This window comes from Notothenia rossii (assembly GCF_949606895.1).
Source record: "Notothenia rossii genome assembly, chromosome: 3".
NCBI lineage: Eukaryota > Metazoa > Chordata > Actinopteri > Perciformes > Nototheniidae > Notothenia > Notothenia rossii.
In genome coordinates this window covers 26,488,342-26,502,890 of record NC_136901.1, presented here as the reverse complement: position 1 = coordinate 26,502,890, position 14,549 = coordinate 26,488,342, and the positions used below count along the sequence as shown (strand labels likewise).

Sequence of the window (14,549 nt, the reverse complement as noted above, 5' to 3'; positions counted from 1 at the left end):
CAAATGGGCAGTCTTTTTTTTTTGCCGATTTTCCTTCACCCCTAAACTTTTCTGACATGTGTTATTTTGTGGTTGTGTCTTATGTTGTTAGCCTGGAACAAGTTCATAGCTGCATTTGAAGGACATAACATAAATAGGAATTAAAAGTGCTGTATCAAAGTGACAGCTATGGGCTTTAATTTATGTCAACATTCTGTCCATTTTGATCATAAAGAAGTGGTGTACAAAATGAGGGGAAACAAATAAGATGAGGGAACAATTTTATCATAAACTGTACAAGACAACAACTCTTAATGATTTAATGCTATTTCACCACACCAACAAACTCCTTTTCCCTAGCATTAAGCTCAAGGATTAAATATCATAGGGGTCTGTTCAGTCAGTGCTGGTCTGAAGTGGGGATCATCCTTCATAATAAATCTGTACAGAAAATAAATATATTTCATAGAATTTACTTCCTGTAAAAAGCTGTGCAAAACTCAAAGGTTTGTTTGGTCTTAGATTGTTGGTTGTGTTTTTTCTTCTTAAATACAGAGGGGATGTAGCTCAGTGGTAGAGCGCATGCTTCGCATGTATGAGGTCCTGGGTTCAATCCCCAGCTTCTCCACTTCTTGTAAAAGACACTAGAAGCAACAATTGTTGTATCAACATAACAGGATTTCTACTTAACCTCGAGTGGCGCCGAATGCTTGGCATTTAACATGCATTTAAACAGTCCTTCGGCGCCACTCGATGACGTCATATACTTGAGATAGTGGCTCTGCAGCAGGTATACTCGACATTGGGTGTGTTTCACTTCGTTTAAATGGATTCCTTGCGTCCCTCACTTGCGTCGTTTCCCCTGCGACTAGTCCCTCCCACCATGGAAGCATGGAGAGACACAAGGAAACCACGAGAAGCAGGGAAATGAGTCGTTTCCTCCGGTATCACTCAGTGGTAGAGTGCATGCTTCGCATGTATGAGTTCCTGGGTTCAATCCCCAGCATCTCCACTTCTTGTAAATAACATAAGAAACATAACAGCATAACTGTCTCGATGCTTGTTAGCACTGTCTATCAATGTTTCCTTAACCTCCTCTGTCATATAGTGCCCTACTGGGAAGTTGCATGTAAAACATGCATGTTGTCTAAACATATTGGTAACATTTGTGACTTGTATAATTTATAGTTGATGGGATCACATGTATTCAGAGGGGATGTAGCTCAGTGGTAGAGCGCATGCTTCGCATGTATGAGGGCCTGGGTTCAATCCCCAGCATCTCCAGGACTGACTTTAAAATAGTTTAGGTTATAAAATAATTCCTGTATTTCCTGTGATATATGGAAACAAGCTGTTTATAAAAACCTGTTAGAACATTCCTGAGTGTCATACTAGTTGTCAGGCAAAGGCTGTTTTAACAATTGGGTTGTATTCATTAAAAATATATTTCACACACAGTGTGTTTGACCTGCTTTGATTAGCCAAACAGACCACAACACTTCAAGGTGATCTCTACATGTTAACCTCTAGTAGCCCTATGTAAACAAAGGCATTTGCCAACAAAGGCACTGAAATGGGATTACTGCATGTTAGAAAACATCTGATATGCTTGTGCTTGTATAAAACACACGCAGAGAATATTTTGACCAGGGGCCTGTACTACGAAGCTGGTTCAACCTAACCTGGATATGTTTGAGATAGCCGGTTGGCCTAATCCAAAACATACGCGCTCCCGCTAAACGGTACTACGACACGGGTTATCAAGTGGATCGCTCAAGCCAGCCGTGCCCTATCTAGTTAGGTGCGCGTTCACATGAAAGGGGTGGTATCTGGAGCATTCGACCAATCACAAACATGGACAAGCGTACTGACAGCGCAGCGTCATACTTCCTGAATGAAAAGTCAACTATAATATTAGACATATGAAGAAGTTAAACTTTAAACATCCATGACCTAAACACTTTATCCAGGATAAAAGCCACATAGCTGCACCTGCAAGGTGAATACAGCTGGTAAAAGAAAAAGTGTTTGAATGCGTACATTAACAGGTTTATGATATCACTGCCCCGTCTAAGACACGATTTGACTTTAATTACATTTGACTCGAGTGTGTCGTCAACTTAAAAATACTTCTGCATACAGTATGTGACACTGTGAGTGTTGCGCGGCCAGATACGGCTCAGCTGACTCAGATAAGGAAATATATGATACATTATGATGTGATATATGCCGCGGACTGTACTGTTACTTTGATCCAGTTACTTATGTTGTGGCAGATATTTAAGTAAGCTTTCTTAACGCTAATGTTATAATAGTCAGATTGCTCTGAAGATGGGAGGTGATATTCTATTAATGTTCACGTTCACACAGTCGGTGATTTTTGCCGGCCGTCTTTCCTGCAACGGCAGCTTTTCTGTATTTCCTTTCTCCTGTAATATGACTTGATCGCTTTAAACTCCGCACACGGAGATCTGATTGGTCATCAGGCAGTGCTTTCACTGAGTTGATCTCTTAGCCTGCAACCTAACCTGCTCCGGGGCAGGTTAGCCGCTCAGCATAAGTTACCATGGAGATCTAGCCTGCTAAAAAGAGAAACAGGTTCATAGGACCGGAAAGCCCGAGTTTTCCCTGAAGTTAGCCGGCTAAGCGAAAATCCTGCTTCTTAGTATACCCCCCAGCTGTGACCTTGCCGAACAGAAGACAACACAACAATAGCACCTCCACTTCTTGCTGCATAGAGTTCAGAAGACACAGTAGTTACTTGCAACTAACTAGAAAATGGCACAACCTTCCCTCCCATCAAAGAATATAATCACAGGGACTCAGCGCAACTTTTCTTCTAAACATTAACATCTATTGGCGTGGGGATGTAGCTCAGTTGTAGAGTGCATGCTTCGCATGTATGAGGTCCTGGGTTCAATCCCCAGCATCTCCACTTCTTGTAACAACAGATGTTGTATCAATATACCAGGATTTCTGCTTGACCTCCTTTGTCAAACAACACCCCCACAGGCAAGATATTTGTCAACATGTGTCTCGTGTTTACTTGCAGATGCCACTCGTAACATAAAAGTTGAAATAAGGAGGGGTAGCTCAGTGGTAGAGCGCATGCTTCGCATGTACTGGATGAGGTCCTGGGTTCAATCCCCAGCATCTCCACACATTGAGGCCAGAATGAACATAGCTCAGGTGAATGAGAATTGCTCAGTACTGTACTCAACAACAGTTTCTAAGCCGATTTAACTTTTGTTTTTAAAAGCTTTATAGCGGTTGTTTAGCTTACATTTTTCACAGTGTGTGATTCAGAAATAAGAAATAGTTTTCTTGTTGTGATGGTTGTGCATGAAGAGGGTCACCTCCACAGATATGTTGTTGCTGGCCTGGATGCCAGTGCTGGTGTGTCTGATGTACTGCTTGAACTGCTGCAGACTGTCCAGCACCGCCCGACGCAGCAGCTCTCCTCCTCTGGCTGCTCCTCTGACGCATCCTTCACCTGGAATAGACCTCAGCTCCTCCACACAGGAACGCAGCCTGGCCAGGTTACCACGGACCTGCTACAGATACAGATGGAAGAATAAAAAGGAATAATAGTGTAAAATAAAGTGAAAGCAGCATAAAACACGTAACTTTGATCTATCTTACCACAAACGGGAGAAGACATTCCTGCTGCCTGCTGATGGCGTACAGGCTGAGCAGCGGTATCCTGCAGGGGCCGTCGAGACTGCATGCCAGGGACAGGAAGTTCTCCAGAGCATCACAGAGCACCATGCAGGTCTCTGACCACGAGGGGGGCAGTGCCTCCACGATCAGGATCCTGGCTGGTTGCCGGGTAAACGAGGAGGACCAGTAAACCGAGTTACCAGAGTTGGAAGAGACTCTCTTTCTGTTGTCCATTGACATCTGAAAACACAGCATACAACAGCGGACAATAACATAATAAACAGCAGATAACCTTTTTTTCATTCGATTTGTATACAATTAAAATGCATGTCCTGTATCAACATGCAGTATGCACTGTAGTCAAGATTATGGGCGGCACATTAGCTGTAGTTATTATCATGAGCAGTAAGCCCCTCTGTAAATAGAAAATGAATAAATAGGATATGATAAAGATGGAAATTATGTAAGAATCTAGGTTAGAAATGGTTGTGTTTTCACATAACCCAGGGGCTTTTCCTGACTTCTGAAGAGGTATATGTAACAAATCAATTTTGTGCACTAATGACTAAAATAGTGAAAATGAGACTTTCAAAATCTGTTTTGGCCAGAAAATTCTAATGGAACTTTGCCTAATCCAAAAGTAAATGGATGCTTTTCCCCCTGAGATTCACAAGCGTTATCATATGGAAGTCCCTCTGTTATAACGCAAAAATCAGTCAGCAGGGGGGATGTGGCCAGAGGGACGGGAAGGGGAAAACCCCTCACGCCTAAGAGTCAATCAAGCTGTCATTATGAATGTATGTCTGTGTGAATCTGTCTTTGATCATCATCATCATCATCATCATCATCATCATCATCATCATCACTGAAGGGAAAACCCTAATTTACCAACTACCATCCTGACACACATCAGTAGAATTAGTCATTTAGTTTCCACACCTCAGCGGGTGAGAACACACAGGAAAATCTATGGGTTTTGACATATTGGTTAGGCAAAATGTCACACCCCCAGGTTTATGTCACGGGTTTTAGTGTTGTCTGTCTAGGTTTGGGCGTTTGCTGTCATATTTTTCCTCCTGGGTTATTGTCTGGTCCTTTTCCCTGTGTTTTTCATGTCTGTTGTTAGTTCCCTGGTGTGTCTAATTCCCTGATTGTTTTCACCTGTCACTCCTCGTGTGTCTCCTGTGCCCATCAGTGTCAGCCCCGCCCCTGATTGTTCCCACCTTTGCCTTGTTACCCTGTGTTTAAATTCCCCTGTCTCCCAGTGTTCAGTGTCAGTTCGTCTTGTCAGGTCTATGCTTTTGGAACTCTTTGGTTTTTGATTCCTCACTGCGTGAGCGCCTTCATTTTTTGTCCTCTGACTGTTTTTTTTGTCATCTCGACTGGAGTTTTGGTGATTACCTTTTGGTTCATTTTTGCTAAATCATGGAAAAATAAAGTATCTCACAATACTTTACCTCTGCCTCCCTGTCTGCATTTGGGTCCTACATACTAAGTGCCTGGAATCGTAACAGAACGAACTGACCAAAAATGGACCCAGCAGACCTTTTGATGCTACAGGCGGAACGTCTTGGATACTCTCTGGAGTATATTTTTTATACGTGGAAAGGCGCCTCATCTAGACGGGGTAGAGAGTCTGCGTTGAAGGAGGCACATCAGGAGGTTGCTCGCAAGCCCTGGCTCTGGAGCTTGTTGCCTGAGTGGCTTAGGATTTTTTCACGTAGCCCTGAGAGCCAGTCCTCATTTTCTGACCCTTTCTTGGGGTCTGGTCTGGCGTTTGGAGGTCCACGAAGCCTCCAAAAAACTCCTAAGAGACGCAAGGCCAGGGTTCCGCGCCCAACAGCCATGGTTCCGGCTCCAGCGCCGGACCCAGCAGCCATGGTTCCGTGCTCCAGTACCATGCCACATAGCCATGGTACCGTGCTCCAGTACCATCCCACACAGCCTTGGACCCGTGTTCCGGTTCCTTGCCCAGCAGTCATGGTTCCGGCTCCAGTGCCGGCCCCAGCAGCCATGGTCCCTGCTCCAGAACCGGCCCACAAGGCCATGGATCCGTGCACCAGTACCGGCCCAAGCCTCCATGCTTCCATACTCCATTACCTGGCTTACACAGCCAGGGTCCAGGCTTCCGCTCCACGCCCAGCAGCCATGGTTCCGGCTCCAGTGCCGGCCCCAGCAGCCATGGTTCCGGCTCCAGTGCCGGCCCCAGCAGCCATGGCCCCTGCTTCAGCTCCGGACCATACAGCCATGTTTCCGGCTCCAGTGCCGGCCCCAGCAATCATGTTTCCGGCTCCAGAGCCGGACCTTACAGCCATGTTTCCGGCTCCAGAACCGGACCCTACAGCCATCGTTCTGGCTTCAGTACCGGCCCCAGTAGCCATGGTTCCGACTCCAGTTTCGGCTCCAGGACTGGCTTACCGGCCAACGCCAGCTCCCCGAGTCCTGTCGGCGTACCGACCAACGCCAGCTCCCCGAGTCCTGTCAGCATACCGGCCGACTCCAGCTCCTCGTCTCCAGTTGGCTGTTCAGCCGACACCAGCTCCCCGAGTCCTGTCGACATACCGGCCGACTCCAGCTCCTCGTCTCCTGTTTGCTGTTCAGCCGACGCCAGCTCCCCGAGTCCTGTCCTGTCTTGAGTTTCCTCAAGTCTCCGTTCAAGTTCCCGCTCAAGATCCCTCTTGTCAGGTCTATGCTTTTGGAAGTCTTTGGTATTTGATTCCTCACTGCGTGAGCGCCTTCATTTTTGTCCTCTCGACTGGAGTTTTGGTGATTACCTTTTTTTTTTTGTTCATTTTTGCTAAATCATGGAAAAATAAAGTATCTCACAATACTTTACCTCTGCCTCCCTGTCTGCATTTGGGTCGTACATACTAAGTGCCTGGAATCGTAACACAAAATATGTGATTTGAAGATGATATTGATCTTAATGCTATGAAATCAACTTTGATTAATAGACTGACACATTAGTGGTCAGTCCTAGACATTACTATCTTGAAGCATAATGCCTCAGAGATAAATTGAACACCTAACTTATTTGTGTAATTATTCTAAGCTCAACTGCTTTACAAAAGGGGAGCTTCTTCACACAAGCAACATTTTTAATCAACCTGTTTCCATCATTTCAAAGGATTTAAAAAGGTATATTTTGTTTACAAGTTCCCTTTCATATTTGAGTGAAGAATTCATTTAAAGAGGATGGGATGTTTCAACTTTCTGTCATCATGTTGCTCTTCATCAGCCACTGGGCCTGCCTTACATCATTCACCTGTCAGGGTTTAAACACATCACACACAAACGGTCATACCCTCCTGCTCATGCCCATAATCTGTGAGCAAGAACAAGACTGACACACGAAGCCAGATTTGAACTCCAAATATAAGCGTAAAAGAACATGTCTTGTTGAAAACACCTGAAGGTTCTGACTGCGTTTATTTATTGACAGAACCAATCCCTTCCGATCAAAAGCCAAGTGCTGTTTATCACCCAAGCTATAAAATGAAATGTCCTGAACCCTGGATATCTTCACAGGAAGGAGGCTGATTTACCGGTAAAAATTGGTATATTTTGTAAAAGTCAGTAAGACGTTTGATCTTGGGCCTTTCTCATCTTTTTCATTCTGACTCACTTCTTCTCTTGTCCTCACCCCCCAGATCACACATTTCCTCTTCACACCTTTGATCTTATATAACCTTTTAGACCACTTTAAACATAGGGTAAAGTAAATAAGATTCAGTCCAGTACCTTAATAATATAGCTTCTGTTTGCAACATCTGTATTGAATTGGCGTCTGTTCAACTGCATTTCTATGACCATGATAGACTTATCAAAACTTTTTACAGAGTATGATTGTACACTTAAACACTACATCACAGCCATACCATCATTAATCAAATAGACAGGCTTATAACCTTAATTTTACTCTGTATAAAACATCAGGTAGTCCATTTCTAGCAAATGAACCTGATTGATTTACAATGTGTATAATGGTTGGCTGTGTTTTGTTCAATACAGCCATTATAGGTTTCTACCAAACACTCACACATACTTCATATTTCTTTAATGTGACTGGATTTAAGTGTTAAACAAATAAACAGCAAATGTGTATGCATATGTGTGATTATTCATGCTGAGCAAGTGTCTACGCATAATACGTTGACTGACAGTGTCTAAAATCTAATGAAAATAGTGCAGCTTTAAATAAGAGATAATAAATGTTTTAAAAAGAGTGGATAAAGAGCTTAAAGTAGGCTTAGAAAACGTAATTGACTTGATGGTTATCAAAAGTATTGTATATAAACAGTCAGTTTAGAACTTTAGATAATTAGATCAACGTCATCAGGTGTTATCGGAGTTTAGCAAACATAACCTACCTGTTAGCGTTAGCTTACCTTAGCTAGGTCTCTCCTCCTTAGTTGCCTTCTGCTGGAATATTTAGCGGTATATAAACGCAGTGAATATCAAATATTCTTGAAAGGATCCACGGATAAGTTTGGGCAAGGAAAAACAACAAACGTTATCTGGTAATTATACAAGGCGCTTACTTTCCTAGCTAGCAAGCTAACACTAGCATCCGCTAACATAGGGATAACTAGCTGTAAATAACTAGTCTCGAGCTGATTCTGTCTTTCTGCGCGTGGCTCACGGACCGTTATGCAGACGTAAATACAAACATTGCTTATGGGTATCTATCATAGGTATCTATCTATCTATCTATCTATCTATCTATTTATCTGTCTGTCTGTCTGTCTGTCTTTGTGTCTGTCTATCTATCTATCTATCTATCTATCTACCTATCTATCTATCTATCTATCTATCTATCTTTTCATATATGTACATAGCAGTCATATGTTTATCTTTAGCTCTGCTTAGCTTTATTGTCCTTACTATTTGTGTGTATCAATATGAAGAGCAATTCAAGAACGAGAAGCTAATTCATGTTTTCAGCTTCCTTTGTTACATAAATGGAGAATAATAACACAGTTGTATGGTGAATTCACATATCATGTCCAGAGGGCTGCACTGTAATTGCATCAGGCAGATTTGAAGGCAAGGTCATTTTTTACAGTATCTATTAACAAAGGCTTACATGTACCATATTGATGAATCTGCAACTATTTTATAACTGATAAATTGTTTAAGTAATCTTTTAAGCAAAGCTGGCAATAATTCTTCCAGCTTTTCATGTGTGAGACTTGGGCCTCTAAAATGTATGCTGGACATTTTTTTTTTCTGACATTGTATTGCCCATACAAGCAATCAATTAATTGAGATGATAACTGCATACAAATAATTTAAACAATATTAATCATTTAAGTGAGCCCGAGATATCGTCGTATACAAAAGGAAGACACCTGCCCTTAGACAAACAAGCCCATGCCACCGACCACAAGTTTATCTCTTGATGTGAGAAAGGAAGGGGAAAACCACATACATTTTTAGAAATGTGCGCGCTTCTAAACTTTTTTATGTTGTCCTGTCCTCCTTTCATGTTTTTATTATAGAAATAAAAAAATTATGAATACAGCCATTATAGGTTTCTACCAAACACTCACACATACTTCATATTTCTTTAATGTGACTGGATTTAAGTGTTAAACAAATAAACAGCAAATGTGTATGCATATGTGTGATTATTCATGCTGAGCAAGTGTCTACGCATAATACGTTGACTGACAGTGTCTAAAAACTAATGAAAATAGTGCAGCATTAAATAAGAGATAATAAATGTTTTAAAAAGAGTGGATAAAGAGCTTAAAGTAGGCTTAGAAAACGTAATTGACTTGATGGTTATCAAAAGTATTGTATATAAACAGTCAGTTTAGAACTTTAGATAATTAGATCAACGTCATCAAGGTCATTTTTTACAGTATCTATTAACAAAGGCTTACATGTACCATATTGATGAATCTGCAACTATTTTATAACTGATAAATTGTTTAAGTAATCTTTTAAGCAAAGCTGGCAATACTTTTTCCAGCTTTTCATGTGTGAGACTTGGGCCTCTAAAATGTATGCTGGACATTTTTTTTTTCTGACATTGTATTGCCCATACAAGCAATCAATTAATTGAGATGATAACTGCATACAAATAATTTAAACAATATTAATCATTTAAGTGAGCCCGAGATATCGTCGTATACAAAAGGAAGACACCTGCCCTTAGACAAACAAGCCCATGCCACCGACCACAAGTTTCTCTCTTGATGTGAGAAAGGAGGGGGAAAACCACATACATTTTTAGAAATGTGCGCGCTTCTAAACTTTTTTATGTTGTCCTGTCCTCCTTTCATATGTCTATTATAGAAATAAAAAAATTATGAATAGAGAAAGATAAATGAGGGGCCATGAAGTGCAGGAACTTGCAGGGACAGAATAGAGGAGTGATATGGAAATGTGTCCCTGATGGTTGGTCTGCTCTTTTTAAATGCTTTCTGGCAGTCAGTGTAGTGGTGTATTATATTATGTGTGTGTGTGTGTGTGTGTGTATTTGAGACCTTTAGGAGATGTAGCTACCATCATGATGTGAATCAAATTTTCGTCGGGAAATACTTTTTTTGATGAATGTGTGTGGAGTATGAAGGGGTTTTGCTGTACTGTAGTCTGTGTAAGAGGCTTTGGTGAATGCTGGGTTGAAAAATCCCTCTCTCTCTTTCACACACATGTCACTTTGTCTGGGTGTATGATATAGACATGAAGAGATGTGGAACATCTGCTTGAGGAAGATAAGATGAGGTGTGTGTGTGTGTGTGTGTGTGTGTGTGTGTGTGTGTGTGTGTGTGTGTGTGTGTGTGTGTGTGTGTGTGTGTGTGTGTGTGTGTGTGTGTGTGTTTATTCGCGATGGAAAAATAAGTTCTGCCAACTCTCTGTACCTGGCAAAATCATTTCCAGATGAATCTGTGCCCAGTGGAAGTCGATCTGACTTGAAAGCACAGCCTGTGTGTGTGTGTGTGTGTGTGTGTGTGTGTGTGTGTGTGTGTGTGTGTGTGTGTGTGTGTGTGTGTGTGTGTGTGTGTGTGTGTGTGTGTGTGTGTGTGTGTGTGTGTGTGTGTGTCACCAAATGATCAAAGCTGAATGTTTCCGGTTGGCCGGTGTCTGAGGAAATTTCACTTCCACAGTTATGATGCTTAAGGGAACTGTCAATACTCCTTATTTCACAAATCCTCCATCGTGAACAGTTTTATACCTACAGCAACACTTGTGATCCATCTTGATAATCCAACAATCAGGAGAGTAACGTTTTACCTAAAAATGGCCAGCCCCTCAAATGTGGAGTTTCCCTGATTTTATCTGTGATGTAGAATCAAAAAGTGAACATCTTCTGGTTTTGGACTGATTTACAATACGTTTAAAGACATTACCTTGGACTTTGAGACACTGGGATGTTCACTTCCAGCTGATTTATGACCTTTTATAGACCACAATTAATACATAATGAAAAGCCCTAACACCTGGTCTCACTCTGTCTTTTATTCAGTTTCTTTTTCCTCCTACTATACACCCCACCGTCAGTGCTTTAAAGTCTAATTTAATCCGTAATATACAGTACACGCTGTGCATTAGATTAACACACAAATGCATAGATTTCACTACAAGGATCTTCCACTTCTACAGTTTTTGAGCTTTTACTCTGCGAAGGCCCATGTAAAGGGATTAGGGGCACCGATATGATTGGAACTTAATCGCTCTTATGCACAGACACACACTTACAAACTCACACATAATAAAATACACACATACTTCCTGATTTAGTTGTGATGAACACACATACTTCTAGGTCAATAGGAGCTTTGCGACACTGTTCAAATCTGCAACGCCTTTTTGATTTGCTCAAGGGGATTAGGGGAAAGTTTGCTTAGTACTTTCACTACTTATTTTGCACACTAGTTGCTTTTTTTCAGTCCAGTGTGGTTCTTTCACCATTTTGGACTTTCACTTTTGGGCTTAGTTTTATTTACTGGGTGATTGAGGTTGAATGAATGTTAAGTCGGTTGTGTAAAGTTGTTTGCTGCCTTGAGAAGTTTTAATTGAATTCCCTAAAATGGGAACAGGAGCATGAAACCATGAAATCAGAAAATCCCCTCTGTAAATCTGAACAGTTTTAGTTGTAGAGGGTCAGATGGAAGCAGATAGCAGACGTTCACAACTTTTCTTAATGAGCTGCTGACAATGGAACTGGGCCCAATCTTATTATACTCAAATCTTTTCAGGCCATTTGCTCATTAATCCCCATCACTAATGCATGCCCCTATCTGTAACTTACAACAATAATCATGTCTTTAAGATATAATTCAATATAACAAATATAGCATTGTTAAAAAAAGATCATGTAGGGTTACTGATGATGAATATTCTCAAAATGATGACTTATTTTTGGATAAGCCATTATTTTGAGACAGATTCTCATTATTTTTAGATACTAAGTCATTGTTTTGAGAATTGGTGGAGCTGGGTTTCCGTACTCTTCTACCTGAACTGGAATGCCTTGTTTGAAATTCTTACATTTAAGTGCACATATTTAAGTTAATAAATTGTTTAAAAGTTTTTATCAAAAGCCATTATTGCTTTCTCTTATTCTTTTCATGAAATTACATTTTCTTTAAACTACCCTCAGGGAAACTGGATGTTTAGTTTGAACCTTTTCGAGATGTGCGTACTGAGAAATGAAAATGTTCAATCAAAGCAGACACCATTTTCAATCTGCTCAGGGCTTAGAAGTACAACTAGGGACAAGTCCCGCTGTTCTTTTATCCGTGAGACAGCACATTTCAGAGCCAATTGTTACAGAGGATTTGTTTGGGTCGTTGTGTAATGACACGTTTTATGGGAATTGTGGCTCTAGGAAGTTTGTGCGTTTGTTTTGGACTTAGCAAAAGTAAGAATTAAGATTAAGTATTTGTACTAATCTGTGTGGGAAAATGACTTCATAGGAATTTGAGTGTTGTGTACACGTGAAACTAGGCTCAGAGCACAAAGCCAAACCTGTTTACTGTGGTTTTTTGTGTTTCCTGCTATTACACTTAACATTTAGTGCTTTCCAGTAAAGGGATGTTGTAGGCCCTTTATGACTTAATGGTGTAATGGGGAGATCTACTTTTTCTGACATGGACTATGTTTGCCTTCACAAAGAGAGCATCAGCATCAGATAGCAATCTTTATAGCCAAACATAAGACCTGTTGCTCTAGTGTCAGTCAACAAAATATTTCAGTTCACCAGTAGGCTTTATGGATTATTTAGTGGTCTTGGATCTCTTCCTAAATTATTAGTGAATATCACATAACTCTACTTTGCCTACTGTTTTGTTTTTCTGGCTTGCATCTTTAGAGCTTTTGAAAAAACAGACCAAAGTTGGCGAGGGACAAAGTAAGACATAGACAAAGTTAGCGACGGACAAAGTTAGTGACGGACAAAGTTATCCATAGAAAATAATGGCGTCTAGCTGGTAAACGTTGTGGATCAGACCAGAAAAATAACCCTAAGAATACTTATATTCCCTGCTAATGCATGGATCAAAATGTTGTCTGTTGCTGTTCGTGCAATTAATAGGCCTATGTGTTCTTTCTTCTTTCTTTCTTTCTTTCTTTCATACAAAGCGTTTTGGCTGGTGCAGGACATCTGCAGGAGAATTAATACCACCCTGTAGCTCTCTGCCAAGCTAATTCAGTGTGTAACTGATACCATTCAACTAGCGCCAAATGTAATCAGCCATTACATATCAATTGTCAATCTAATTTGTTATTGAAAGCCTGGGGACACTTTCCTCTCTAATGAGATGATGGATGGAGCACTTTAGCTGGTCTGCTGCCAGAGATTTTTTTTTGAGAAGCAGGGCGATTCAAACATGATGCCACTCCCTTATATTTGCTCAAATGTGAAACGGATACTTGGCAACAGGCAGCTTCTCTCCCAACCTGCACTACATCAACACACCATCCTCAAAGGTCTGTTCGTTGTGTCGTCTTAGTTTAGCCGGGGTTTCATTGAGCTCATGGGGCTTTGCATCAGCCGGGTGTGAAAATGGCAGAGGAAACAGATTGTCTGCAAACAACAGAAGCTCCTGATGATCCTGTGACTGCAGCCTCATCAATAAGTCAGTGTTCCTAATGTACCACATGAACACAAGTGATGTTCTCCAGAAGAAAAAAAACTCTGGAGAGAGTCCGCGTGAACATGGATGTCTCATCTGTGGCTGAATAACAACATCTTTAGGGCTAATCTGCGAGTGAGATGACGTATTTCTGGTCAGGTCAGGTCCTGCATATGTCATGAACTCATGAATTACTTTATAATATCCTTATGACTTATTGAATCACATTATATAACCGGATTAATGTTGCAGGGCCCTTTTGAATCACTAGGACAATTTGACAACCCTATGCACAAGTTGCCATTTCTTTAACCTTCATTCCACCTTTTTGGCAAAATAAATCTGTATGAGATTATAGATAATGTCTCTGCAAGTAGATTATTACTAAACCATATTTACTTTGTTGTTTGTCATAGTAATTATGAGGGGGACACCTTTTGCTCTAAAGGATGTTTGCGTCCTGTGTGAAACTAAAAGTAAACATTACTTCACTATTAAGAAGGTTATAAATGTCCTTAATATCCCACTTAACCAGCGTCTTTTCGTAAAAAGCAGACAAGTATGTTTGCAGTCTGAACCAAGTAATTCCCATTCACAACCAAATGTTTAAAGCTGCGACCGTGAACACATATAAAACTGCCACTGTAAAACTACATCAAATGAAATGCTCTTGTATGTTGTTTCCTGGCATTCAGGTATGAAGACATTGCTTTGAAATGGACATTGCTTTGAAATGGTTGGATAACATCAGCAATTTGCTCCCAATTTCTTAAATGCAACACCAAGGCATCCACACAAAAAGAGGTTTATATATAAGATATTCTA

At 40.9% G+C, this 14,549-nt stretch overlaps 1 protein-coding gene across 1 annotated transcript in view; it reads right to left on the bottom strand.

The window, feature by feature from the left end:
- Positions 1 to 8,543, bottom strand: part of m1ap (meiosis 1 associated protein) — a 52,735-nt gene extending 44,192 nt beyond the window's left edge. The window contains exons 1-3 of the mRNA XM_079670773.1: positions 8,028 to 8,543; positions 3,622 to 3,879; positions 3,336 to 3,533 (exon numbers count right to left, since the gene is read on the bottom strand). Coding sequence (XP_079526899.1) covers positions 3,336 to 3,533; positions 3,622 to 3,879 — 456 coding nt within the window. The 5' untranslated portion in view covers positions 8,028 to 8,543. The remainder of the gene's footprint in view (positions 1 to 3,335; positions 3,534 to 3,621; positions 3,880 to 8,027) is intronic.
- Positions 8,544 to 14,549: the final 6,006 nt, after the last annotated feature.